Below are 27,034 nucleotides of genomic sequence, written 5' to 3' on the forward strand. Positions count from 1 at the left end.
GATCATGACAATTATTTGCTCATTTATAAAATGAAGCAGAAATTATTGTCAAATCAAGTCATTTTGAATTGAAAATCGATTCTAAATTGAATCGCAGGCCCAAAAATCGGAATCGAATCGTGAGACAGTCAAAGATTCCCATAGTCAATATAACAAAATAGTTATTCCATACCAATTTGAAAATATCTGTTTATATGTTTTTGATGGTATGCATAGCCATCTTGGATACATTATCTTTAAGGCAGTTGCAGTATTTGTATGCTTCGAAATCATCGTTTGGCCATCGCACCTCATCATTTGGAACATGTCACTTCCCCCTGAAGAATGTTGTCATTAAAAATGCATTATGTGGAAACACTGCCTCCAGAGAATTTCCATTTCCAGGCAAGACATGTACGAGAATTGCAGTAAGAACCGCAGCCGTCGTAACTGAATGTCAAAGTTGAATTTCTACCATGTGAGCTCTTATTGGAGCCGAAGGTTCCGAGTGAAGCATCCAAGCGCAGAGCAGAGGATACAAGTTGAAGTCCTCAATTATCCACTCGCGCCTTATTTTCAATTCATCTTTGCGTCAAATGGATCGATTCACGTTTTGATTTCTTGGCAGTGGGAGTTTTAGCATCAGGCTGTTTGCATATTTATTTATTTGTGTCTGTCATCTGGCTCAGTACACAATACACTACTGGGATTCCTTATTAGAAGAAAAACAAAAAAGAGGGGGGAAAATAATCTATTTAGGCTTTCATTTGTTGCACTGCTGTGATTAATCCGCAAAACCTTAATGACACATTCATTTTGTGCTGTTTAGATGTGTATATTGTATTTATTTTTAATTGCTTAATGAGGACATATAATGGATTTGTTCCCCTCCCGCCTCTTAAACAGTTTCACCATGTCTTAATAGAGGGTCTCTGACATTCTTTGGTCAAAACACACGAAAGATAAAGAATTACGCCACACTTGTATCCATGGGTTCCCAAATCTACATTTGGTCATTATTATGATCAAACATTTTTCCCCCCAATAATATATCCTATAAAAGTGTGAGTGTGTTGTATAGTGCAAGTAGCTATGAGATCCAAAAAGTAGAAAAGGTGAATGTGGCACTGAGAAAGTTGTTGAATAAAATATTCCGGCCCCTTTCCTCCTTTTTTTTTTTTTTTTTTTTGTCTCATTCAAGGACTTCCACATCCCACTCACAACCTCACAGCATCATCAGAAAGAAACCGGCATCTGTTGCCATAGTTAGCTTTATAGCGCAACCACTTTGTTCAATACATTGCTAAATATTCTTTTAAGAAAAAAAAGTGTTTTCACCCAAGGCTTTTTTATGATTCAGCGGGCCCACGGATCATTTGTATGCACCGCTGGTCGCCTTGAGGCAAACAAAACAAGGTGCATGTGCAGACTAGGAATCACCAGCGATGGGGAAAAAAAAAAAAAAATCCACTGCCTCATCCCTCACAGTCTTCATCTTCACAATGCGAAAAGCACTCTCTCGTTACTTTTTTCCCACTTGATGCCCCCTTTCTCTCATTCAGCTTCACTTCTCTCCTGCTGGGCAGCACCAAATAACACCACAGAAACATTTACTGCTCTTGGCAGATACAAATTAGGTTTGTTTTGCCCAAGCGCATGGAATAGATGACCTCAAATAAACACCTCCTTGTTTCTGAGGATGCCACTAGGTGACTGGAATGACTTTTATTCATTGACGATACCGTGTGTTCTTTGTAGGTCAGATTTTAAACTAAGGTTCCAGTGATTAATAAAGAAATAAAAAACAAACTTACCTGTATTATAAGAGACACAGCTTTAGTACATAATTATGCATCCACATTTTGCGTTTTTATGTCCAATTCTTGCCTTCCTTTTTTGGGGGGGTATTTGACACATTAATTTATGAGGGGGAGGATTAAAAGACACCAGAAGTGCTTTAAATTTTAGAAAAAAAAGCCAAATGTAGCTCATGTCCTTTAATTGAAAAAAATAATAAAAAAAGAAGCCACGTAGAAATGTATTAACAGTACTTTGATTTAAAAAAAAATGGTGTAAATCAGTATTAAGTATGTAATTGCTTGAGAAAGGTGACTTATTTTTTCAATTTCAGAGGTTCTCTGCTGGCAGAGAGTACACCGTACAAGTAGGTTCTATTATCTATCTATCTATCTATGTATCTATCTATGTATCTATCTATCTATCTATCTATCTATCTATCTATCTATCTATCTATCTATCTATCTATCTATCTATCTATCTATCTATCTATCTATCTATCTATCTATCTATCTATCTATCTATCTACCTATCTATCTATCTATCTATCATTACACGTGTAGTTCCACCCACTTGCCCGTGTAAACCAATCGCAGCTCCTGACGTCTTTTTCAAGCTACAACGACCGGTGACGTCAAATTGTGCGACACGCCGGTCGGATAGAAACAAACGCGTGAATAGCTGATGCCGTCTCGTTTATGGAATTAGAATATTTCTAAACGACATATTTGGAAGAATAGCTAAATAGTTGGTAAACGTCAACGCTAGTGGGGTTTCGTTTTAAATGTATGTCTTAACTCATCCCATGAACCGCTTAGCGCCAAGCTAATGCTAATGCTACTTATTAATGCTCCACGCTTGTGTTGACAAGTTCTGTCTTGTTTTTGCGGACGTCGCTTGTGTGTTTCTCGCGGCGGTATGAGTTCCAAGTATGCAGGCGGGGGCGGTGGACGAGGCAGAAGAGGAGGAGGTAGTAGTAGGGGTAGCGGTAGAGGTTACCGTGATGGAAGCAGAGAAAGAGCCAACCGGGGAGGTGCGAGTGTCAGCCTCGACCATGACGACAACAGTGGTCGCCATCCATCACATTTGAAGGGTCGAGAGATTGGCTTGTGGTATGCGAGATACGGAGCCGTGAGGAAGAAACAGGCTGACCGGAGATCGGTATGTTTAACACACTCACTCTCTCAAGTAACTGAGTAGGTGCTGTTTGTCTAAATTTGCTAGAACCACACTTGCTGTATTAAAGCTCAATTTTTTCCTGCATGTGTGCAGAGGGCAGTGGTCCAGATGGATGAGGCCAGAGAGCAGCACATTATCAAGTTGCTCGACTCCGTCCAGAAGGGTCAGCCAGGTCTGGAGAGACCAAACAGAGATGTCAGAGGCTCTACATCAGACAGCTGGCGTGCACATCCCAGTAAAAGTGGTCACTGGTGAGAAGTTCTGATGTGATCGCTTTTCGATCGAGCTAGGTACTTAATTCGATCATGAGGGAAATTCACTGTTCTTGTTGTCTCCTCGCGATGAAAACAACACAAATTTACTATAATTAATAATATGCTAAATATTAGAATAAAAGAAAACACAGTTTCAGTGTCGTCAAAATGTCTGGAATTAGGTGTATGGTTTCAGTATACAAGTTGCTGACACGGTGCAGTACCAAGATGAGAGATTGTGATATTATCGTTTAGCTCGCAGGGTGAAATTAAAAAAGACTAAGATAAACACGGATACCAGAGTATTGATGTCTGTTTTTAAAAGTGTGTTGCTGACCAATCGTTGTAGCTACTTTGACGGAGACATGACTGAAGAGGAAAAACAGAAGATCAAAGTTGAGGAGGAAGAGATTGACACAGCACACAAGAAACGGTAACTATCTAACTGTCCCAAATCTTTTATTTACTCATCTGCAGAGACCAGCAGGCGTTTATGAGAGATTCGGGTTTGTTGGTGGCATAATGTAATGTATGTCATTTTATTCTTGTTTACAATCAAGAATGCCGTGCACTTAGAGGCAGATGTAACTGTTCTCTACTCAACCAGTTGCATGCAATTGATGCAGACAAGCTGGCGAGTCACTGCATATTTTGTTGGATCTTGTATTCATCCATTAAAAAAAAAAAAAAAAAAAAAAAAAAAAACTACATTTTTTTACTACACAGGAGTATATGGTGTTTCAGTTATGCAGTGCCTCCGCTTGACCACTATTTTGCACTATGTAAAAGGAGTATATAAATAAGAGGATAAGAATGTAGAATCTGGTTCAAGTAGCAATATAGATGCTGTCTTTTAAACAAAGACAAAGTAAAGTGTATTAACAAAAAAAACAAGATTTCTTCTTGAGAATGCCACATTGAAGTTATAAATTAAAACTAAGAGTTCTCAAGATCAATGCTTATATGCTTGTATTGTCACAGACATTTTAGGAACATTTTAAATTGGTGAGTGGAAAATGCAAAATAGATATATGTCCCTGTCGGTGGATGATTAATTGAGGCATGCTGTCTATTTGAGCAGAGACCACTATTTCGATGTGGCATTCAAGCAAACCAGATGCAAACTGACTTGACTTCTGAACTACAAATGATTGATGACTCTCCAAGACATCTGATTTTATTCTCCCACCCCCAACCCCCCCATTAGTTCAATCTCTCAGGCGGTTGTTAAAGATGAGATCCCTGACACTTGGGATGAGGATGATGATGATGAACAAGACAAAGATGATGATGATGATGATGGTGGTGATGATGTGGAGCAGCAGCAACTCGAGGGGGACGAAGACAGGGAGAAACTGAGGAGGAAAGACAAAGATCTGGAGTTCTTACTCCAGGAAATATCCAGAGATGTTTCACTAGATGAGTCGTTGAAGAGAGATCTGCAGAGTAAGAAATCACACGCAAAGTACAAGGAGATGCTGGTGAGTTTTAGTGAGAGTTTTCCGTTTCCGTCATCGATATGCAACATTTAATAATTCGTCTTTGTCCTTTTCCCACAGATGTTCAGGCAGAAGTTGCCATCCTATGGGAAGAAAGAGGTTCATTCTTAATTTTTAATTCAGTGCTGCATTTATATATAAATGTATACGGTTCTGTGACCATGCTCGCAACTAACATTCGTATCTCAAATCCACTTAATTGAAATGAATGGCAATGAAATGGCTGCTAGTGAAGGAGTTAATTTACAGAAATTTAAACCCCTCACCCTTCTAAATTTTGGGATTTTTGCCAATTTCTGTCTGCTGTAAAGTTAAATACTAAAGGACAAAGTATTGTAAAACAAATGTTATGCCTGTAAATAACATCGTTATTGTTGTAAGCGTAAAGGGACCAAATATTCTTTTTCTTTCATTTGTATATATTTTTGAACACTAATACAGTGCTTTCCTTTCTCCAAATTCCGACCACGTTGTCAGGAGCTGGTCCGGCTGATCAACTCCAACCAAGTGCTGGTGGTGAGCGGCGAAACGGGCTGCGGGAAAACCACCCAGGTGACCCAGTTCATCCTGGACGACCACATCAACCGCGGCATGGGCTCGATGTGCCGCGTGGTTTGCACGCAGCCTCGTCGCATAAGCGCCATCTCGGTACGCCCGCCTCCACATGTCGCTCATGCTGTCACTCGGCTGGACTTTGTGGCTAATTTGCCGCTTGGCACCCTCACGCAGGTGGCAGAGCGCGTGGCCGCTGAGAGGGCGGAAAAGGTCGGCAGTGGGAATTCATGCGGTTACCAAATTCGCTTGCAGAGGTCAGTGCATTATTGATCAAACATGGCACACACACATACCGATTTTCATGATCTCAACCAATTTTATTTTGAATTTGAGACACCTCCCAAACCATATGGAAATGCTTAGCATGTGTTTTACTGCCTCACAGACTTTCCCTGATTTGCAAATGTCAAAATTGAACAGGGCTGATCTTTACGAATATGTCTCATGGCATTTTTTTGAGCCAATTGGGCCGGGTAAGTGACTCTTGCTACACCCCACACCTCAGGGTAATTGTGTCAGGTAATATTTTGGCTTTGATGTAATATCCAAATTGTAAAGCTTGACTCCAAGTATGACTATGTGCCAGAATTTCTCTAGACCGGTACAGCTACAGTAGTGTTGTAGAAACATATCTCAGTGTGATGCACTCATGTTTTGGATTTTATTAGTTTGTGTCAGTGTCACTAATGTTTTGGCTAACTACTGTAATTGGATAAATGTACAAAAAGAAAGCTCCATAAATTGGAGTTGTGTTGGCGACAGCTGGTACGTGATAAGAAAGGAAGAATGATGGAGGAGATGAAAGTAACAAAGATGCTCAAGGATAATGAACACCAGCTGTCAGAAAATGGGGAAAAATAATGGCCTCCTGTCACACATTTAAAGCCCAAACATTTTTGCAAAATGGCAACTTTATTTATGACACAACCATCTGTAAAGTTTTATTCAAACCTATTTTGGAAAATGCTTTTATTTTTTTTATTTTTGTCTTTTCACAGCCAGTTACCACGGAGACAAGGTTCAGTCCTCTACTGTACCACGGGCATTATTCTTCAGTGGCTTCGCTCAGACCCGTGAGTGTCTCTCCTTCCACCATTTCTTTTATGACTGCCCGACCTTCCCTCTGTCTTGCTTGACTTGACTGATTTGCTTTTGCTGTCAGTGCCAGACACATTAGTAAGGACCACCCATCCTCTTAAGGCAGAGAAAACGCACACAAACACAGTTGAGTCATCCGTGCCCGCTTTTCCTCGCATCACGAGTATCCTCGTTCGGAAGCGAGAGTGCCAGCTTTTGTTATCTCATTTGTGCTCATCCCAAATTTGGCACGACTTGACCCCGTGTGAGTCATTTTCGGACTTACGGGCGGTCTGACAAAACGCTGCAACTCTTACACATCATGTTTGCACAGCAGTGGGCCCAGAGGTTGGTGCAGTCCAGTTATACTCGTACTAAATGTATGATGCATAAACATTTCCAGTCCAGTGAATCCAATAACTTACTCACAGTTGAGCACCTACATTACCAAACACAGATCACATCTGTTTGAATCCCAGAGCTATGTATCATTTTAGCCAATTAGCATGCAAGCCAACACGTAAACACATGATGAGACACATTATTACTGCCATACCTGATTTATTGTGTGGAAATATGGGGAAATACATACAAAACCAATACACAATCTGTATTTAAATTACAAAAAAAAAAGAGCCATACAAATAATTAATCACTCACTTCATATAGAACCAACAAACCCGTTATTCATTAAATGAAATACTCTCAAATTCTATGACATTGTCAAATTTAAAACGGCTCAAATAATGTACAAAGTGTACAATAAGCAACTTTGCCACAGTTTTCAGGAGTTATTCGAAATCAAAGAGGTCTGCTTCTATGGGTTAAGCAGGCACAGGTCTCAAACTCCAGTCCTCAAGGGCCGCAGTCCTGCATGTTTTAGAGGTTTTTCTCCTCAAACACACCTGATTCATCAGCAAGCTCTACAGGAACCTGATAATGATCCTCATTATATGATTCAGCTGTGTTTGAGGAGAGAAACCTCTAAAACATGCAGGAATGCAGCCCTTGAGGACTGGAGTTGGAGACCTGTGAGTTAAGAGGCATAAGTGACTTAAAAAAACAACAAAAAACAATGATGAGAACAAACATAAAGCAAATGTGTGTTTCTGTTAAAGGGGTTAATTTGTGGAACAATTATGAAATTAAACTGAAAAAAAGCGAATCAATTACTGTATTTAAAAAGAGGTTTAAAAAGATGATAGAAAAATATGTAAATCAGGTATAAATGCAATTAAATTTGTGTGTGCATTTATGTGTATGTGTATGTACTCATTATGTGCATGTATGGGCACGTGCATGTGTGGCCACATATGTTCAATACTTAAGTTTTGAGAATTTATTGTATTGTATATGTAGGACTTTACATTCGCTCTCTCTCTTCTTTGTGTGTATGTGGTGGATAAGGACTTACAAATCATACCAATATATCTGTGCACTTCAGTTAAACACGTTTTGTTTATTTTCTATAGTTTAATTTTTATCTTGGTAAAAACTATTTATTTGTATATTATTAGGATCGAAGTATTAGGGAGTAGGACTACATATTGAGTTTTTGTACTTCTTCCTACTCCTTTTGAACATGTAAATTATGATACGATTGGCGATTTTTTTTTTTCTCCTTTTCTCTTTTTTTTTTGTTTTACTTCAACTTGTATTTATATACTTGTGATGTGTTTTGTTTATATGTTCAATAAACCCAACCAAGCAACTACAAATCTATATAGTAATTAAACAAAAAAAAAAAAAGAATGAAACTCATCAAACTTGTGCCTTCTCATCCCTGTCAGGCGGTTATCAAGCATCAGTCACTTAGTTCTGGATGAGATCCACGAGAGAAGCCTGCACTCAGACGTGTTGCTCACCATCATCAAGGACCTACTCGACGTGCGACACGACCTCAAGGTCGTCTTGATGAGTGCCACGCTCAATGCAGAGAAATTCTCCAAGTACTTTGGTATTTGCTTCCGAAATGACAAGCCTCATTTTTTCAGCACTTATGTGTTGAATTTCGTAAATAATTATGTTCCTTCTGTGTCTTGACCTTTAGACAATTGCCCCATGATCCACATCCCGGGCTTGACATTCCCAGTGGAGGAGTTCCTCCTTGAGGACGTAGTGGAGATGACGAGGTACAATTCAATATACCGGTACAAGTAACTGTTACATCTAACTGCTGAAACGGGGTGTCCTCCCCCCACCCCACCAGATATCGTCCCAAGAACCAGGACCGCCGACCCGCCTGGAAAAGAGGTTTCTGGCAAGGGCGCCACTCCAGACCCGAGAAGGAGGAGAAAGAGGCCGAATACAAGGAGAGCTGGCCTTGTTATGCTCGCACTCTCCAGGCCAGGTTAGTTACAGAATGCCTCGTGTTCACTTGTTGTTTGGCCATTTGAAGGTAAAGTCAAGTCAACCCCACAAGGGGCATGGATAGTTTTGTTTTTGTTTTGTTTTGCTCTTAATGAAAGGTCTCGGTCTCTATGCCCCAAGAATAAAATAGGTTGTACTGGAAACGGTGTGATACTAAAGCCAGATTTGGAATGATATTTAAATGTGATTTTAAGTAATGTATTTTGATATTAACCGGGATAAAGACGTTTGAAAGTGTGTCACACAGAAGTGTGAAGCTCCCATGGTGTTTTTTTTAAATATTGCGCACAATACACATTAAAAAAACAAAAAACTAAACTAAAACTAAAACTAATACTGAAACTCACTAAAACTAAAATTAAGCATTCATTAAATAACTGAAACTAATAAAAACTAACAGAACCACCCCGAACACGAATTAAAACTAACTCAATTGAAAAAACAAAACTCAAAATGAAATCAGAACTAACTCAAATGAAAAATTCCAAAACTTTAATAACCCTGCATGTGAGCTTAGTCCAGTTGGCAGAAGGCACATATAGGCAAACAACAAATTACACTTATATTCATATCTATAGATAAATAAGTCTTCAATTAACCTAGCATGTACGGAACGTGGGAACAAGTTGGGAAAAAAATCATTTGTCTGCCCATTTTAAAAAGTCTAAAAAAAATTTTTTTTCAATATACATGCATTAATAAGAAAGTAAAGATTGGCATTTGTATTTTAAAACATTTTGACGCCAATAGCCCCCCCCACCCACACACACACACACACACCTTTTTACAGACAATGAATATCGGCTTCAAATATCTGTTATCAGCCTCCTTGACCTACTAATAATAATCGGCATCAGTATCGGCCCGGAAAAAAACATTATCGCTTTATTTCTGGTCATTTCTTTTTTTCCCAGATACTCTGAGAGCACCATTTCTGCTCTTGAGATGCTGGACGGCGATGACAAGATTGACTTGGACCTCATATTGGCGCTCATCCGCCATATTGTGCTCAACGATGAGGTGGGTTTGCTTGAATAGACTTGAGTAGGTACACCCGCAGAATACAATCAGGTCAAGTCCAAGAATTCTGACTGTATAGCAGTGATTAATCCAAACTCAGCGTCATTATCCCTGCTTGACGTATGTGTGGAGGTTTAGCAGATGGGAGGAACATGAGGGTTAGCATCCAAGCACAGAGTGACATAAGATCAGAGAAAATGACACAGCAACTGGGCAGCGGATCAGCGCTAATGAGCGATTGCACAGATGCTCTCCCGCTACATGTTCATTCTACATGATCTTTTGTCTATCTCCGGATCCACGTTCTATCGCTCTTTGTTATTGTTGTTTTGCATATTATTTGGAAGTCGTGCGAAGACTTCAGTTGTTGTTTTAAATCATAAATTCACAGGTAAAATGCTGGGCATCATGGGAGACAAAATGCACACCTGCTGGTTATAATCCATATAATTGCATGTGTGGGAATAGGAGTGTGACGATATATCGATATTGCGATAAATCGTGATACTTTGTCTCCCGATAGATTACGATAGACCTACACCAAGTATCAATATTTGTAGTTAATATACAGCCTCTATAATGGCTCCATTGTCTATTACTTATTGAGCAATTACTTGGCGGCCACTAGGGGGAGCGCCTCATAAGAGTGCTGGAGAAATGGACGCAAGTCTTCAGGCGAAGAAGACTCATGAGCTTACTTTTTTACTTGTGGAAGATATTTGTCTGTCCAGCAACAGACTCGGTTTTGCATAGCTTTCTATGAAAAATGTGTACTATATCTTTCAATTTTAACATTTTAAAACATATTTTATGTTTCGACGTTTTGAAGCGGATGTACCCCGCCTGCTGCCCATAGCCAGCTGGGATAGGCTCCAACACCCCCCGCAACCCTTGTGAGGAGCAAGCGGTTCAGAAAATGGATGGCTGGATGGATGGACTTTTTGAAGCACACAATTTCTAAGGAATATTAATATTGATTTAATTGTATTTAATATTTTATTTATTTACATTTGCATGGGACCTTGGCATCTTTCGTGGTGAGCCATTTATTTATATTTGGGAATAATGGGAAATATAGATATTTATTGTAAACAGTCAAAGGAAAATGTCAAGAGGAAAAGAGGAGGAGATTATAACTCTTATATAAAACTGATTATCATACACAACTGGATATCCCACGGGATACATCGGTGCTCTTTTGACCATGCAAGTCAATTAAAGCAGGGCTATGAAACGCAAGTGATTAACGCAGAGAGACTTGAGTCATTAGCCCGTCACATGAGAAGCCGTCGTGTCCGTCAGTCATGGCGGCGCTCAGCCAGCCGAGCAGTCGATTGACCACGACGTGTGTCAGACGGCCGAAAAGGAAAGCGACTGACCGGCTGTGACAAAATTGTGAATTTGTGAATCGAGGAAGCAGCCAACTCTGCAGTCTGAGTGGTTAATTAGTACTTCAGCACGCCGTGATTAGATACTCGGGCAATGACATGCGGCCATCAATGGACATTTGGGGGGAAATGTAAGCAACATGACAGAAATGACTGTTCTATTTCCTCTAAGTGTTAATAAAAAAACTGTAGACTAATACTAATAATGAGCTGTATTTTAAACAGCAATGCTGGCGGTCAATAATATTTTCCCTGCCTGCTCCTTTTGAGAAGATAAATTGCGGAGTTATTTTCAACCAATTTAATATCATCCCGAGAGTATTTCTTCCCTCATCTAAAAGCGCTGCTTTGAAATGATGAAAAACCATCAATCACAAGATAAAAATAGACCCGCTCAAGTTGTCTCCCAACCACCGCGTTGCGATGAATTTGGCAGCAAATGTCAACATGTGTGTGATGACAAATTTGTTGTTGATACGAAGCTGGGCGTTAATACGTGTTTTTGACAAAGACCAAGGCTAAGTAGGAAATGAGAGTTTCTTCACTTTATCTTTGCTTACTTGTACGTGACGCGCCATCCTTTTGTCCAATAGGAAGGAGCCATTTTGGTCTTCCTGCCAGGCTGGGATAACATCAGCAGCCTCAATGACCTGCTGATGGCGCAGCAGATGTTCAGATCAGGTAGATCACACATACATGTTTTCGTGGTGATTTATGTGTCACGTGATGTCATCAAAGCAACTATATGAATGAACATCCTTCAAAAGGTATAAAAATGTGCTTATCATCTTTGGTATTTGTCTGAGTGACCACAAATAATTTACTTTAGTGGTCCATATTATTAATGGACTAGTGTCATGTGTAGGAGTGTGACGATATATTGATATTGTGATCGCCTCATAAGAGTGGCGGGGAAATGTACGGAAGTCTTCAGGCGAAGAAGACTCACAAACTTACTTTTGCTTGTGTCAGACATTTATCTGCCCGGCAACTGACTAATTTTTTGACATAATTTTCAATGAAAAATGTGTATTATATTTTCAATTTTAACATATAACAGATTTTATGTTTCGACTTTTTGAAGCACACAATTGCAATTGAGGATTAATATTGACTTAATTGGATTTAACATTTCAGTAATTTTATTGATTTACTTTTGTAATTTTACACACAAAAAATGTCAAAGTTTTTAAAATGAAACAATTGACTATGTGACTGACTGACAGGTTGCGTGAATAGAATAGAACAGAAAGTTGTCTCTGTTAAGAAGACATTTGTAGTTGTTTAAAAAAATATATATACTAAAGTACTCAGTGATGATACAAAAAGAAACAATTTTCTCATTGTAAAAACATTAATTAATATACAGCTGCTATAATGGCTCCGTTGTTCATTACTTATTGAGCAGTTACTTGGCGGAGTGCCTCATAAGAGTAACGTGGAAATTTACGAATGTCTTCAGGTGAAGAATGGTACAAAAATAAACAATTTTCTCAATGAAAAAAGCATCAGTTTATGTCTTGAGTAGTTTTATTGTAGATTATTGTGGATTTATTACCTGACTAATCTATTGATAATCGCTGTATCGTCATTTCGTGAGATAATCCTTATTGAGCCCCCTTGTTATATCGCATATCGTATCGTGAGGTACCCAGAGGTTCCCGAACCCGAGTTATGTGTGCGTTTTTAATCACTTATGAGCTGCCACAGCTCAGATTCATGACAGCTTTTGGCGAAACATAATTCTGAAGCGACAACAAGTGAAAGGAAAAGATATCCTGCCACCAAGGCCCAGGCATGTCTTTTTCAAAAACCTGCCGTGAGGAGAAAAGAGACAAGATAAAAGCAGCCAATTGGCACCGTGACATGACTTGAATGCGCAACGAAAGTTGCAGTGCCCAACTAGACAAGCTGAGGAGTATGCAAAGTAGCAGGGAGACGTGATAGCACCAACCCACAAATGTTGTTGACATTCTGAAGAACCGTTCATGTTCTGAATGATCAAAAAAGATTGGATTAGTTGTACTTTTGATACTTTAAATTGAGTTTGAGACCCCTGATCTATCACGTAGCAGCAGCCTGGAACAGCGATATCTTGTGTTTTGCCACTACCAACGCTGCCTTGTTTGTGCTTCTTGTCGTTGCAGATCGTTTTGTTATCATCCCGCTGCACTCACTCATGCCAACGGTTAATCAGACGCTGGTCAGTATTCGCCACTTCCATGCCCGTCGAACCCTCAGACAAACACCCAGCTTGATTTTTTTCCTCCCCGATTTCGCCGGAATACAATCTCGAGCTTATCCTCCGCTCCTCCCTAGGTGTTCAAACGTCCTCCAGCTGGCGTGCGCAAGATTGTGATTGCTACCAATATAGCCGAGACCAGGTAAGTCTAAAGTGGCTTTATTTTTGCCCGAGACTTTTACCAATTTCAGTTGTGTGTCTGCAAAGCAGCGATTTAATGATTAAGGACTGCGATAGTGGCTTGAACGGAGCTGACTAACTGCTGGGGATTTATTCATGTGCTCACGCGCAAATTGAAGAAGCTGACCGTGCGCTCCATCACTTCTCGAAAAACAGATGCCGAATTCCCCCCCTAGGGCTCCATTTTATTTTCTACTCAAGCACGATTCGGAGTGAAGACTAAGCATTTTCGAACCGCTTGCTTTTGAAGTGGTTTTCCGTCTGATTTCATTCCATTGGCATTTTCACTCCCCCTCCTCCCACCTCACTCAGCATCACCATCGACGATGTGGTGTTTGTGATCGACGGGGGCAAGATCAAGGAAACCAACTTCGACACCAACAACAACATCAGCACCATGACGGCCGAGTGGGTGAGCCTGGCCAACGCCAAGCAGAGGAAAGGGCGCGCTGGCAGGTGCGCATGGATTTGCATTTGTTTACTCATCGGCGTCATTTCATGGATGTTATGTAGGGGTGGGTCTAAAATATAGACATATTGATGTCGAATAGATTCCTTTTCATAGCCCAATATCGATTCATAAAACCTTGAATTAATACGTTTGCTATTTCTCCCTGTAAATTAATGTGCCAAATACCGCCCAAAAGAAGTAAGGTAAGTTGGACATAAAAACACTAGGGGTGTCACGATTCGCCAACTCCACGATTCGATTTAAATTTCGATTTTGGGGTCACGATTCGATTTTTTTTTCGATTTTTTTTTTTTTTCCGCTCCCCCACTTTATAACACAGAGGCATATGCTTCTGTAGGCTAAGGCTAGTCTATGATCATTGGTTCTATTCATTGTACAGTAAATCTTATTTCAAAAGATCGGCTACATATAGGTGATGCAATTTCCATATTATTTTTGTGTAAATTTATGTAATATATGATAATTGACATTAGGCAGGAATGATCAAATTCAAAGAATTTATTTACAATATAAAGTTAACCGTCTTGTTCTTACTGAAGTGTAAAATAAAAAATAAAAAAACAAAAACAAAAAGTCACAGTGGGTGCCTGCCATCTATTGACTGTTTTTGGTTACAACAGTGTGCTGTGCGTTCCTCTTAAAATAATGTGCAATGTGCAACAACAACAAAAAATATATTGTATCCAAAGTCATGGAACAAATACAGCCTGAACAAACTATATCCCAACATTTACAGTTGCTGGGCATACTGTAGCGTGGTTCAAGTACACTAATTAAATGTTTGAATCCAGCGTTTTCCAAGGCTGCAGGTCTGCTGCTATAAATAGACCTATGGATCTGGCGTTTCGCGCGAGCTGAAGTGTGTGGAAGTTTCACTGTAAATGAGGATGAAATAGTTGGTTGGACCGTTGTTTTCCCACTTCTAGTTGAATTTGATAAATCTAAATCTTTGTGATGCCTGCGTAAATGTCCCGTCATGTTTGTCGTGTTTCCCGTTGTTACGGCTGGCGGCTCGGGCCATTCAGTTTGAATGCGCCAGCGCGACACTCTGATTGGAGGACTGTGCCAGCGCGACACTCCGATTGGACGACTGTGCCAGCGCGACACTCCGATTGGACGACTGTGCCAGCGCGACACTCCGATTGGACGACTGTGCCAGCGCGACGCTATTGTGTATCCGTGTATTATACCCCTATTAGTTATTGTTTCTCCTCCGTTCTGTCAGTTCTGTCAAATGCGGTTATTATTTGTTCACCTTCCACTTTCACTCCCTTGTCAAACCCCTGCCTGAAATTTCAATTAAAACTACTCAGATGTTAAAGTCGACCCGTGTTTATCTACTCTATATTTTCTGTTATTGTGTTACTTCCCTTCCCCTTGACGAGCCGGGCGTAACACCGTGGCCGAGTACAGTACGCGCACATAGCATATCTTGCAACTGTGGTCTTTTTATCGACAACGTGAACGTTGTCGACATAACTCACCGGGAACGCAAAATGTTTCCAAACTGGTGACGAGAGAAGCGGGAGCGGCTTGAAGCACCATTGCTGTGTCTGTCCGCGCTTGCCATCATGACTGCAGGAGAAGTCAGCTAACAAGTGCCGTTAGCTAGTAGCTGAATGGCTGCGTCTCATTTGCTTTCCTGGGAGGTGGCGGTGGCGGCGGTGGCGGTGGCGGCGGGCGCGGGGGGGGCATCGAATCGTGTGTCCTCTCTTCTATTTCGATGCTCGAAATCGTGACGTAATTTCGATCGATTTCGATAAAAAATCGAAATCGTGACACCCTTAAAAAACACAAAATGTGGATGCATAATTATATACTATGGCTGTGTCTCTTATAATTAGGCCTGCACGATATATCGTTTGAACATCGTGATTGCGATGTGCGCAAGACGTGCAATGTTTTTATTTTTATTTTTTTAGGGCAAGCAAACGTTTGTTTTGCTTCATAAAGCTACCTCTCGCGCCCCCCCCCCCTCCCCTTCTGCTAATCAGTCACCAATGCCGCCCCGCAACCCCCCCCAATCTTTGTATTCAAATTAATTTTGCAAACAATTATCGGCTTACTTATCAGTTATCGACATCGGCACTTCTAAATTATTGGTTTATCGGTATCGGTTGAAAATAGCATTATCGTGCATTCCTAATATTTTTACTTATGCATCAAGTAAGAAAAAGAAGTTTCTACTATTTTGCAGCATTGCTACTTCTGGGAATGTCTTCCATATAAAAGTCAAACTGGTACTGCATGAAATCCTTAACTGAATCGAAAATCAATGTGAAGCGAATCGAATCGATTTTGGAAATCTGAATTCGATACCCAGCCCTAGATGTTACTGCCACTGTGATTACATGCCATCAGGCTAGTTTTCCTTTTATCATCCCCGTTTATGGTCCAAAAGTCACAAAACGAGAATGTTTCCAGATTCTGTTGCCTCTTTCCAACATCAGAGTAGAGCCAGGCCCAATTAGCACAAGCGACTTACTTGCAGTGTGTAGTTTCATGCCATTGAATCTCAATTAAGCTTTTTTTTTTTTTTTTTCCCTGACGTAACTTTTATTTTCCCTTTCCTCTCTGTTCTGCATCAAGAGTGTGCCCAGGGAAGTGCTATCATCTGTACAACGGTCTCCGAGCCAGCCTTCTGGATGCCTACCAATTACCAGAAATCATGAGGACTCCGCTGGAGGAGCTGTGCCTGCAGATCAAGGTCTGCTTGCTCGCAACGTGCGGTCCAATCACAGGCACGCAGCTCCAAAGCACAAATCTTGAAAGATACAATTTTCAGCATTGTGACACATTGAGGCCATGTCCATATTAGCACGTTTAAAATTCAATATTTCTCCCCATGTGCTTTGGTTCTTATGTCTACAAGCAAGCTGCATTTGAAATCCCTAGCGTGTTTTAAACCACTTGATCAAGTGACAATTTTCCAGTTTCTTACTGGAGCCCTGGAATTGTTTAACCGGCGCGGGCACAGAATGGGAGGGGCTGAGTTATTCTCATTTACGCTGGCTGTCAAATTCTGAATTTTCACTTTTCCTTTCCTACTATGAACTAAAAAGGGCACCGATTTTAGTCCAGTTTTGATTAAGTGAAGTACATTTTGGTCTTGTCTTCTTTAGTCGGTGAAAATGCATACTGATTTAGTCCCAGTTATTTTTTTATTAATGAGGGTTTTATTCTAGCCTAGTTTTAGTCCGGTGAAAAATGTGCGTTGACGGAATTATTTTTGTTTAGTTCTTGTTGACAAAATTAACACTGCCCTGTTGTATATTTATTATTTACCTTTTTGCCTTTTGTTGGTCTGTACAAAAATGTTACAGACGCAGATTGAGGTTACCAAGTCATTTCATGATTATTCCACCTGTCATATCAGAATTCCATCTTGACCAATTCCGCTATTGATTTTGTGGCTTTTCCATAAATAACTCCCTTCAGGCCTCTGTTTGGCTGAAACGGCCTTACAGTTTTTGGAGAGCCTGTTAGTGTTTTTTTCTGCAACTATTTTCCTTTTACCTAAATAACTGCACTTTGCACAAAAGGCTTAAACACGACACCCCCTGGAGGGGGCGCGAGGGCGTTGCCTCTTCAGCAATGAATTGCCGTTTGTTTCGAACGTCCTCTCCGCGATCCACTCCAGTGTTTGCCGCAGCGCATGCTAATGGAACACGAAACCAAAGGTCGCTCCCGTCGAGTATTTGCACCGGCGGCTTTATTGAGTGTGTTTTCAACGTTTGCTCCCGAGGTTCGGCTTTGAGACATTTGAATACATTTTCACTGTGAAGGCGGCAGATGAGAGGTGGACTTAATGCATCCCGTTTGCCATGTCGAGCAGGAGAATTATAACAAGCCTCATGATCTTATTTTTCTATTTGTGTCAGTTAGATGTATTGGTGTGTGATGGGGGTTTGTACTCTGCACAGATATTGAAGCTTGGACGCATCGCTCACTTCCTGCAGAAAGCTCTGGACCCTCCCACTGAAAAGGCCGTCAATCTGGCCATACAGAACCTCAAAGACCTGGTAAGCAAGAGCCAAAATGGGGGTGGGGGGGAATTTTATTCAAACAGGTAGAAACGGTTATGTGGTCTTCGGTGTCGAAGTTATCCAAGGTCAGAGTCGACAGTTTCTGACCATGTTTCGAGCAGGAAATGTTGCAGCTGAAATGATGTGATCCGTCCTAGAAGAAGAAGCTGAGAAATAAGTTGGGGCTAAAAACACAATTTGGTTAAAAATCTGTTTTTAAAACCTCTGCAAGTAAGCACCATTTTAGTAAGTCATTCCAATTTCAGTGTTTTTGGACTTAAAAAAAAAATCATTAAGTGCTTGCTTTTTATGGCCTTCACGGACCCTCACTTTTTTTTCTTCACACTCTGGGATGTATGCCTAACTCCAATTTGGCTGCCATGGCAACTAAAGTACTAAAGTAGTCGGGGTTGGCCAGGCAGGAGGGAGGGGACGGGGTAACATCGGATAAATCTTCGAAATGGCAGGTATTGATATCGAGCCTGATAACGGCCTTATTTTAAGCTACTGATACTCATTGAGCCTGCCGATACATGCCACCCACTGGCCTGTATATGTGACTGGATAGCCGATAGCCCATACACGCCAGTGCAAGCCGTTGACGTCACAGGGTGGCCATCTTGTTACTCCCACCTCATGAGCAGACTACTGTATAAACAACACAATATTTGGACAGATGAGACATATACAGCTCGTAGGCAGTTAGTATAAGGGCAGAGGCGGGGTGGGGGGTTTGTGCCGGGGTGCTCACTATTTTTTTTTTAACAAAAAAATAAAATAAAAATACATTTGCAGTTCCCAAGATCCCAATATTAGATTTGTTAGAGGCATCTTTTGTTGAATTACAGTTCCATAAAAAATATACAAGTTTCTTCCTGTAATAAACATCATTAAACATATAATTTATGCACGTATTTAAAAGCAAGTTGTAAAATGTCTGTAGTCCTCTTGTTTATGTTTAATAAATTGAAAATACATCAATCATTCTGTTTTGTACTAAGTACTGTCTCAAATGTTCTCCAATTTGAATACTGTAAATGTATAGGATGGTATGGCGAGAAACGTTTCTTGGGAGGAGCAATATGGCGGCCTCGCCGCCTCAAAAGTCTTGGCCTATCAGCTATCCAGTCCTGCATATATAGATCAGTGGCGCCACCAATAACTAAAGGCTGAAAAAAAATCTGTAAATCCTCCTCGGCAGTAGGTGGCACTACACTGTGGCGGACATATCATCTGCATCACAAAGAAAAGTCACAATTTTGTTGACAATGGAATGAATGAATGAATGAATGAATGGAATACTTGTACTAGTATCGGTCTGAAAATAGTGACATCAAACATTCCTACTTTTAAATTTGTAAAAAAAAAAAAAAGCATGTCTCTTTTGAAATAAGTGCATGAGCAGTTTCTAAAAGTTAAGGATAATCTCTTTTCATGTGTGTCAGAACGCCTTGGACCAATCCGAGAACCTGACGGCGCTTGGTTTCCACCTGGCTCGCCTGCCCGTGGAACCTCACATCGGAAAGCTCATCCTGTTCGGAGCACTGTTAGGCTGCCTCGACCCCGTGCTGACAATCGCCGCCTCCCTCAGCTTCAAAGACCCTTTCTTCATACCCCTGGTAGGTCGCCAACCCTCACACATGAAAGCAGCTGCAGCGGGGACCATCCGCGCACGGTCACATGATTACCTGACAATATCCCGTGACTTCCTGCTTTTCAGGGTAAAGAGGAGATGGCAGATAAGAGGAGGAAAGTGTTGTCCCGGAACTCAAAAAGTGATCACCTTACTGTGGTCAACGCCTTCCAGGTAGTCGCACAGATTACGTCTCTTTTTGTACTTTGTCAGACACAAATCCTTCCCTTTTTAATTTGTCATCCAATGATTGGTCAGGGCTGGCAGGAAGCTAAACAACGCGGTGGCCGGTGCGAGCGGGATTTCTGCTGGGACAACTTCCTGTCTGCCAACACACTTCAGGTGAGCTCAGTCCAATTTGCTTATAGCCACGTTTTTTTGTTTTTTTTTTCTTTTGTTTTAATAAATGAAAAAAATGTGTATGGCAGTGGTGTCCAAACTCGGTCATCGAAGGCCCGGGGGTCCTGCAGGTTTTGGATGTTTCTCTTCTCCAACACACCTGAAGCTCATCAACAAGCTCTTCATGAGCCTGATAATGATCCTGTTCATTGGAACAGGATCGTTGAAGCAAGGAAACATCCAAAACCTGCAGAACGTATTTATACGTTTTTGGGAGCAAATTAGCTCATGGTGTCATGTGGATATGACTTCCTTCAAATTTCTGATTGGCAGATATGGCTGAATCAGTCCTCATTTTCTCATGCTATATACGATCTAATCTTGATCATTTAGATGCTGCACAACATGAAGGGCCAGTTTGCTGAGCATCTCATGCACGCAGGCTTCGTCAGCAGCAAGGACCCTAAAGACCCCAACTCTAATGTCAACTCAGGTGGATAGAAAGGGGGAGCTGTCTAATAATAATAATAATAATAATAATAATGGCTGGTGACTTACTGACTAACTAATATCCCATGAGAGTTCAGGTTGAAATAAATAGGACATCTTTGATCCTCCCATAGATAACGAGAAGCTGATCAAAGCGGTGATTGTAGCTGGTTTGTATCCTAAAGTGGCCATGATCCGTCCATCACACAGCAAAAAGAGGCCCGGGTAAGCAAAATCATTGATATTGATTTCCGTACGAACTCTGTTCATGTTATCTCTTTTTCAAACTTGTGACACTTCAACACTTTCACTTCTATTTTATGCAACCTTTTAGTAAGTTGTTGTTTATTTCACAACCAAACCAGACGGTCGGGCCGAGTGCCGATTGCTCCCTGCTGTCAACGCGATGGTTTTGTCAGGCTCATGCCGTGCCATTTGGAACGTGGCCGTCTGAAACGCTCATCACAGTGGTGCTTCCCTCTGAGCGGTGCTGGCAGGAGCTAAAAGCAAAACAAACAAAAAAAAACAAGCAACTGGTGCATCAGAATTATAATGACATCCAAAGTTACTCCAAGTTTGCCATTACAAAGATAACTAGAATATTACTCCATCTGCATTTGTTTGACAGAATCATGACACTGTTAAGGCTGCACATCTCTGCTGAAAGTGTTTATGTGAAGTGCCATCTGCTGGTGCTGCTTTGTCATTACACCATGTCTCTCCCAACAAAAAACTTAGACCCTACTGTCTCATACTACTTTTATCCCTACTGTCTGCGTTATCTCGTGCAGGGTGAAAGTGTACACGAAGAATGACGGCAAAGTGTGCATCCACCCCAAGTCCGTCAACTACGAGGAGACCAACTTCAACTACACGTGGCTCATCTATCACCTCAAAATGAGGACCAGCAGCGTAAGAAATATTTTCATCACTCTTAGATTATTTACTAGAACTCAGTGAAGGCGGGATTTTGCTACAAGTATGCGTTCATGCATCCGTATGGCGTCCTGCTTTCAGATGGTGGATATATAAAAAAAAAAAAAAAAAGTCTACACACCCCTGTTGAACTCATGGGATGTGACTGTGGTCAGACTTAACTAGACATATCCATATGCATTGTTGACTTTGTCCACCATTTTGTGCTGTTTAAATTAAATAAATAAATAACTAAATAATTAAATAAAAAAGGTGAGACTTGCCAAATTTTCAATGCAGTGTAAAGGGCTGAACAGTGTAGTTGTGTGTGTTGCTTCTGCCGATTTCTCTCGGGTGGGGAAGTGGTTAAAGGTTGGCAGTTTTAGCCCAAATGAATTTTTGATGAAAGCACTGCCTTTCAAACGCTCTTATGCTTGAAAGACCACACACACGCGCACGCGCACAAGCAGAGAAATGGAAGGTTGGCGATGACGTTTCGTTGCGGTGACACGTTCGGCCCTGCCCGGCTGTCATGTTCCTGCCTCACGGGGCCGAGTCGGTCGTCTCCAATTTCTTTTTGTGATTTTTATTGTATTTGTCACGGAGCTTCCAGGATGAATTATGCTTCTTTGAATGCAGACTGCCTCTTAAGCAGCCTTTTAGGATTTATTTATTACTTGCCCAGCAGTACATCTGCATCTGCAACGTGCTGGTCCTTTTGTGATAGAGAGCATCATGGATTTCACAAGCCATGACTTTTTTTTTTTTTTTTTGATGAGAATAATACACACATAAATAAATAGAGCATAATCATGAACCAACCCCCACTAACAAAGCCTTAACGCCCTAATTTTGAAACCCTAGCCCCGACTCTAACTTTACGCTAGTCATTAATCACAACCGCAAACTTGGACTCAACTTAAACTAAACCCTTACACTAGTTTTTTTGTTGTTTTTTTTGGGTGAACTTTACTTTTTCTTTTATCCCGTGCTACAATGAAGTCTAATTGCACCTCGACTACAGTAGGTGGGAGTGGAGGACTTATTGATGTACTTACAACAATAATTAAAAAATAACAAATAGCACTGCCCAAAACCTAAATTCCAAACCACGATCGTAATGCTGCATTCGAGGATGGTCGGAAGTCGGACTTTTCGGAGTTTAAACCACTAAGTGTGTACGGGAACGCCCCCTTGAACTCGGAAATTCCACTTGCGAAGTCGGGAAATAATGAAGGACCCCAACTTCACCGAACGCTTTCAGGTCAGAACTGGGAAAAACCAACTCGGATATAACCGACTGACTTCCGGCCATCCTTGAATGCAGCATAAACCCTAACCACCAACACTTATTTTAACTCAACCCCTATCCCCAAACTGCTTAAGTCTAATTGTAATTATTGTCAAACCCGAATACCAAACCCTTAACACTATCCTCCATAACCCTGACTCTAACCCAAATTTCCAAACGCAACCCTAAACCAAAAAACAACAAAGTTTTCTGGCTAATAACGGAGAATAGGTTGAATGAAAAGAGCCCCTTCTACCTTTCCAAACTGTTTACATTTTTGTATAGAACAGTTAGTAAAGGATTTACTTAATGGGCCGCCGTCAGTGCCCCAGTCAGGCTGCATGTGCATCAACGCTTTCTGTGGCTTTCTGGCAGATCTTCTTGTACGACTGCACCGAAGTGTCGCCCTTCTCTCTGCTCTTCTTTGGGGGTGACATCACCATCCAAATGGACGACGACCAGGAGACCATCGCCGTGGACCAGTGGATCGTCTTCAGGTCGCCGGCGCGCACTGCTCACCTCGTCAAGGTCAGGCAGAATAGTACATACAGTAAGAAGGACAAGCATTTTTTTAAAAGCCATGTAATATATTTTGAACTAATGTGAATGTATTTTCCGTAATACTGGTTCATTTTTGTTGTTTTTTTCCGTTCACCATTCAAAAGCGGGTTTGAGGGCCTGTTGATTATGGAGGACCAAAACTGCCAAAATTCAAAATATATAAATACATGACTAAAAGTGAAAATAAAAACTGATATAAAAAAAAATTGAAAATTATATCCCAAAAAATGAATATGCTATAATGCGGTTCATTTTTGTATTGCAGATTTTATTTTGTGCAATGTTGCATGCATTTTTTTTTTTTTTTTTTTTTACAGTAGTAAAGTTTATGAAGGTTTGAACATTGAGAATGTTTAAACGAGACAAATATGAGGAAAATGTAAATGCCTTAATAAGAAAACTATGAATTGTGTGGTGAGGGGTTTTTGAGCCTTAAAACATTTATAATAAATGTAAAACATTAAGCTAACTACTTCTCGGATTTCATTTATTGCGGGTATTTTTTGGAACCGAACCCCAAGAGGAAAACGAGGGAACATTTTACATTTTTGAATTACATTTTTTTTTACATCTGTTTTTATTTTCACTTTTAGTCATTTTTGTTTCAATTTATTTTTTGTCATTTATTTATTTATTTATTTAGTCACTTATTGATTTTGAATTTTGGCAGTTTTGGTCCTCCATAGTTGATCGCCTCATGCAGCTTTCATTCGTATTTTTATCTTTTTTCCCCTAGAGTCTAAAACGAGAGCTGGATTCTCTGCTGGAGGACAAGATCCGCAGGCCGGCCCCGGTGGACTGGCAGAACCAGCGGTCCAAAGACTGCGCCGTCATCACGGCCATCATCGATCTCATCACCACTCAGGAGACGACCACAACAACGGCGGCGGCTGCTGGGGGTGGCGCCAGAGGCCACGACAGGACGTGGGGCCCCAGAGGACAACACATTTACTTCAATGACGACGACGAGGATGACGACAATTAGCTTGGGACCAGACCCGAAGGGAACAATCGCAGGTTAGTCCAAGTATTTATTCGAAAACCATCAAATGTTTGCTGGTTTCTGACAAGTTGGACAAATAGAAAGTGAAAGCAGGATTTTTGTATTCGATGTGAACTTTCACCTGGTTTTCAAAGCTCATCACGTGACCGTCTGCATCTCCTCAGTAGTCACCTCAACATGTACAGAATTTGCAAAAACATTTCATTTAGTGTGTACATCTTATGACAATAAGAAATAAAATTGTATCCTTCAGTGTTTGCCAAACTTTAATTGGCTCCTTCCTGGCACCCTATACATACACGTATTTAAACACAATGTTCAAAAATATGCAATAAGAGCACCAATGTATCTAAATTGTGTTAAAAAAAATGAAATGTGACATAAAAACAAGAACAAATGAATGTGTGACAAAGTACAAAAAAGTTGTCTGGTAAATAATAGCTCAACAGGTCAACAATTATGTTTTATTATTTATGCTTGACGTGACATGTACAGTCACCGGACACTTCATTAGGTACACCTGTACAATCTAAAACACACAGTACAAGAAGCTGTATCAAAAATTCCGGATATATTTCGTTTACAGCATGCCTGTACAGTAGAAGTACAAAAAAAAAATAATGTAGACACGTTCTCATTCCATTTTGATGGTAGCAAGTTGCTACATCGTATTGTATTTCAAAATTTGATACTTCTTGACATATTTACATAGTTACACATTTGATTTACAAGTTACTGGAACTCATGCTGGCAAGTGGAAATGTTGAGAGTGTGGGGGGGAAAGGACTTTCCCATGGCCAGATCACCCCGGTGGTGACAGATGATCTTGTTAGCGCTTTCAGTCGCGAGAGAGCAACTTCGCAAAAGTTCATGCGTCACCAAGACGGTGTGAGTGTGTTCATAATATCGACCTGTGTGTCCGTATGCAATTTGTGACGTATGTCAAGTTTTTTTAATAAGTTCTTATAAATGGCATTTTCCACCTTGCGTGCACATTAGCGACCTTCAATATTACCCATGGAACACACCTTCATTTAAATCAATTATTTACTTAACCGCAGATGTGGGAGGCATTTTGCCCAATGGACCATAAAAGTAGCATTATACACTCTTCAACATTTGCAATTTTTTTTTTCTTTTTTGCATATATTTCTGGAACCTATCCTATGATATTAGCTGAGAATGGTGTCTTGGTGCCCAAAAACTTTTTTGAAGTGAGTGGAGGCGCTTCGTTTAGACAGTAGCGCTGCTTTGCGGCCATCTTGTGGCATGTTGGTGCCGAGGAACTATGTCAACGTGAATATGTGGAGCTTCATTTAGATAGAGTAGTGCTTTGCCGCAATCTTGTGGCATCCGAGTGATAAGGAAATATGATGAAGTTGAGGAGCTTCATAAAAGAAAAAAAGAAAAAAAAAAGTAGTGTTTTGATGCCATGTTTCGGTGCCAATGAACTATGAACTTGAGAGGGGGACCAATATTTGTGGAAAATATGGTAGTAACTCAATAGCACCCCAGGGATGAAATCAAACTCCCTCACCCCACCCCCCAAGGCTAATTTCACTTAGCAGCATGAAAATTGGTCGGTTTGTCTATTGTGAGTAGACCCACAAAAAAGTCTCAAGAAGACAGGAAGACGGCCATTTTGCTTTGAAGCAGCCATTTTAGGATTATTGTGTCTTATGGCCTCGTGTCCCAATACTTTCGCCCGGACAGTATGCATCTCTTAAGTTCGTTATTTTTACTATTTTTTTTTTTTAAAAGAGACCTTGAAGGCATCAAGTTGATGCCACCTTCTTAAGGACCTGTGAGTTATTCATAAGCTGTCGGCCATCTTGTGTCTTCCCTGCTACTGATGGTCACCGAGGATTAACGTGAAAAAGAATACGTCCCGACATCCTTGTCCCGCGTCACACGTTGGTTTCCAGGCCTTGCAGGCGGTCCATCCTCTGCATGTTGCGCTCGATGGTGGCCTGACACGTGATGGGCTCGGCGCACTCCGCCAGGAACCAGCCGCGCTCGCCGTCACGTACACGCTCGCCCTCGTACCAGCCTGACGTAAAGAAACCTCAAGTTCAGTGGGTGTGGAAGTCTCTCTTTTTTTTTTTTTTTTTTTTTTAAACCACATTCTAACTACCTTCCAACTATGGTGAGTGATATAAATGGTATATTCAATATAAGTTATAAATTTTGCCAAAGGTGGAGAGATTTTGACTCATCAGACCGCCATAGTGCATGTTGATGACGTCATCGTATCTGGGTCCCGGCCTTGCGCACGGCGTACCAAACAAAAGTGTAAAAAAACCAAAAAACAAAACAAAACAGAAATGGTTCATGAAGCTTCATATTCCGTTACTATTTGAAACTATTTCAATCTTTCTGTTATATAAAACCTAGATTTGTGCTGTTTACAATGGCTACTCTTGCATGCCCTCATGACCTTCAAGCGAATACTTGCTCTGAACTGTTTTCATTTAAAATATCACCAATTTTTTGTTTGCACTATTTTGAAATTTGCACAATAAGTGTTGTTATACAAAAGTACATTTATTCTTTCAATGTTTTTTTTTATCTATTTAGCTTCTATAAAGGACTAGGTAAACAAATTATAAAGCAAATTATTAATAAAAAAAAAAATACACTTAATTTTATACTGTGATCTATATTGTTACCATGAAGGGATGCAGTTTAGACCCTGATATGATTTTGGGCCATATTGCCCAGCCACCAACACAACCTAATGAATCAATATACCTGGCTTGCCATGGA

At 40.6% G+C, this 27,034-nt stretch overlaps 2 protein-coding genes across 4 annotated transcripts in view; one reads left to right on the forward strand and one right to left on the reverse strand.

Moving 5' to 3' along the window:
- Nucleotides 1-2,392: 2,392 nt before the first annotated feature.
- The window catches only part of dhx36 (DEAH (Asp-Glu-Ala-His) box polypeptide 36), a 37,381-nt gene continuing 12,739 nt past the window's right edge, over nucleotides 2,393-27,034 (forward strand). Inside the window, exons 1-26 of one of the 3 annotated variants that reach the window (XM_077540747.1) lie at nucleotides 2,393-2,937; nucleotides 3,049-3,206; nucleotides 3,535-3,642; nucleotides 4,417-4,690; nucleotides 4,769-4,807; nucleotides 5,186-5,356; nucleotides 5,438-5,517; nucleotides 6,262-6,336; nucleotides 8,131-8,297; nucleotides 8,391-8,472; nucleotides 8,550-8,690; nucleotides 9,625-9,730; nucleotides 11,712-11,799; nucleotides 13,266-13,321; nucleotides 13,438-13,502; nucleotides 13,853-13,996; nucleotides 16,602-16,719; nucleotides 17,936-18,034; nucleotides 19,483-19,656; nucleotides 19,758-19,844; nucleotides 19,929-20,012; nucleotides 20,403-20,502; nucleotides 20,633-20,723; nucleotides 21,290-21,410; nucleotides 23,080-23,232; nucleotides 24,002-24,282. In XM_077540747.1, the coding sequence (XP_077396873.1) occupies nucleotides 2,695-2,937; nucleotides 3,049-3,206; nucleotides 3,535-3,642; nucleotides 4,417-4,690; nucleotides 4,769-4,807; nucleotides 5,186-5,356; nucleotides 5,438-5,517; nucleotides 6,262-6,336; nucleotides 8,131-8,297; nucleotides 8,391-8,472; nucleotides 8,550-8,690; nucleotides 9,625-9,730; nucleotides 11,712-11,799; nucleotides 13,266-13,321; nucleotides 13,438-13,502; nucleotides 13,853-13,996; nucleotides 16,602-16,719; nucleotides 17,936-18,034; nucleotides 19,483-19,656; nucleotides 19,758-19,844; nucleotides 19,929-20,012; nucleotides 20,403-20,502; nucleotides 20,633-20,723; nucleotides 21,290-21,410; nucleotides 23,080-23,232; nucleotides 24,002-24,250 (3,273 nt within the window). In that variant the 5' untranslated portion in view covers nucleotides 2,393-2,694 and the 3' untranslated portion in view covers nucleotides 24,251-24,282. Of the gene's footprint in view, nucleotides 2,938-3,048; nucleotides 3,207-3,534; nucleotides 3,643-4,416; nucleotides 4,691-4,768; nucleotides 4,808-5,185; nucleotides 5,357-5,437; nucleotides 5,518-6,261; nucleotides 6,337-8,130; nucleotides 8,298-8,390; nucleotides 8,473-8,549; nucleotides 8,691-9,624; nucleotides 9,731-11,711; nucleotides 11,800-13,265; nucleotides 13,322-13,437; nucleotides 13,503-13,852; nucleotides 13,997-16,601; nucleotides 16,720-17,935; nucleotides 18,035-19,482; nucleotides 19,657-19,757; nucleotides 19,845-19,928; nucleotides 20,013-20,402; nucleotides 20,503-20,632; nucleotides 20,724-21,289; nucleotides 21,411-23,079; nucleotides 23,233-24,001; nucleotides 24,521-27,034 lie in introns of those variants that run through there. The other 2 variants (XM_077540746.1, XM_077540748.1) reach the window with 2 other exon arrangements.
- The window catches only part of LOC144033043 (rho guanine nucleotide exchange factor 26-like), a 28,962-nt gene continuing 26,646 nt past the window's right edge, over nucleotides 24,719-27,034 (reverse strand). Inside the window, exon 15 of the mRNA XM_077540749.1 lies at nucleotides 24,719-26,318. Coding sequence (XP_077396875.1) covers nucleotides 26,176-26,318 — 143 coding nt within the window. The 3' untranslated portion in view covers nucleotides 24,719-26,175. The remainder of the gene's footprint in view (nucleotides 26,319-27,034) is intronic.

Source organism: Festucalex cinctus, chromosome 13, assembly GCF_051991245.1.
Source record: "Festucalex cinctus isolate MCC-2025b chromosome 13, RoL_Fcin_1.0, whole genome shotgun sequence".
Classification (NCBI taxonomy): Eukaryota; Metazoa; Chordata; class Actinopteri; order Syngnathiformes; family Syngnathidae; genus Festucalex; species Festucalex cinctus.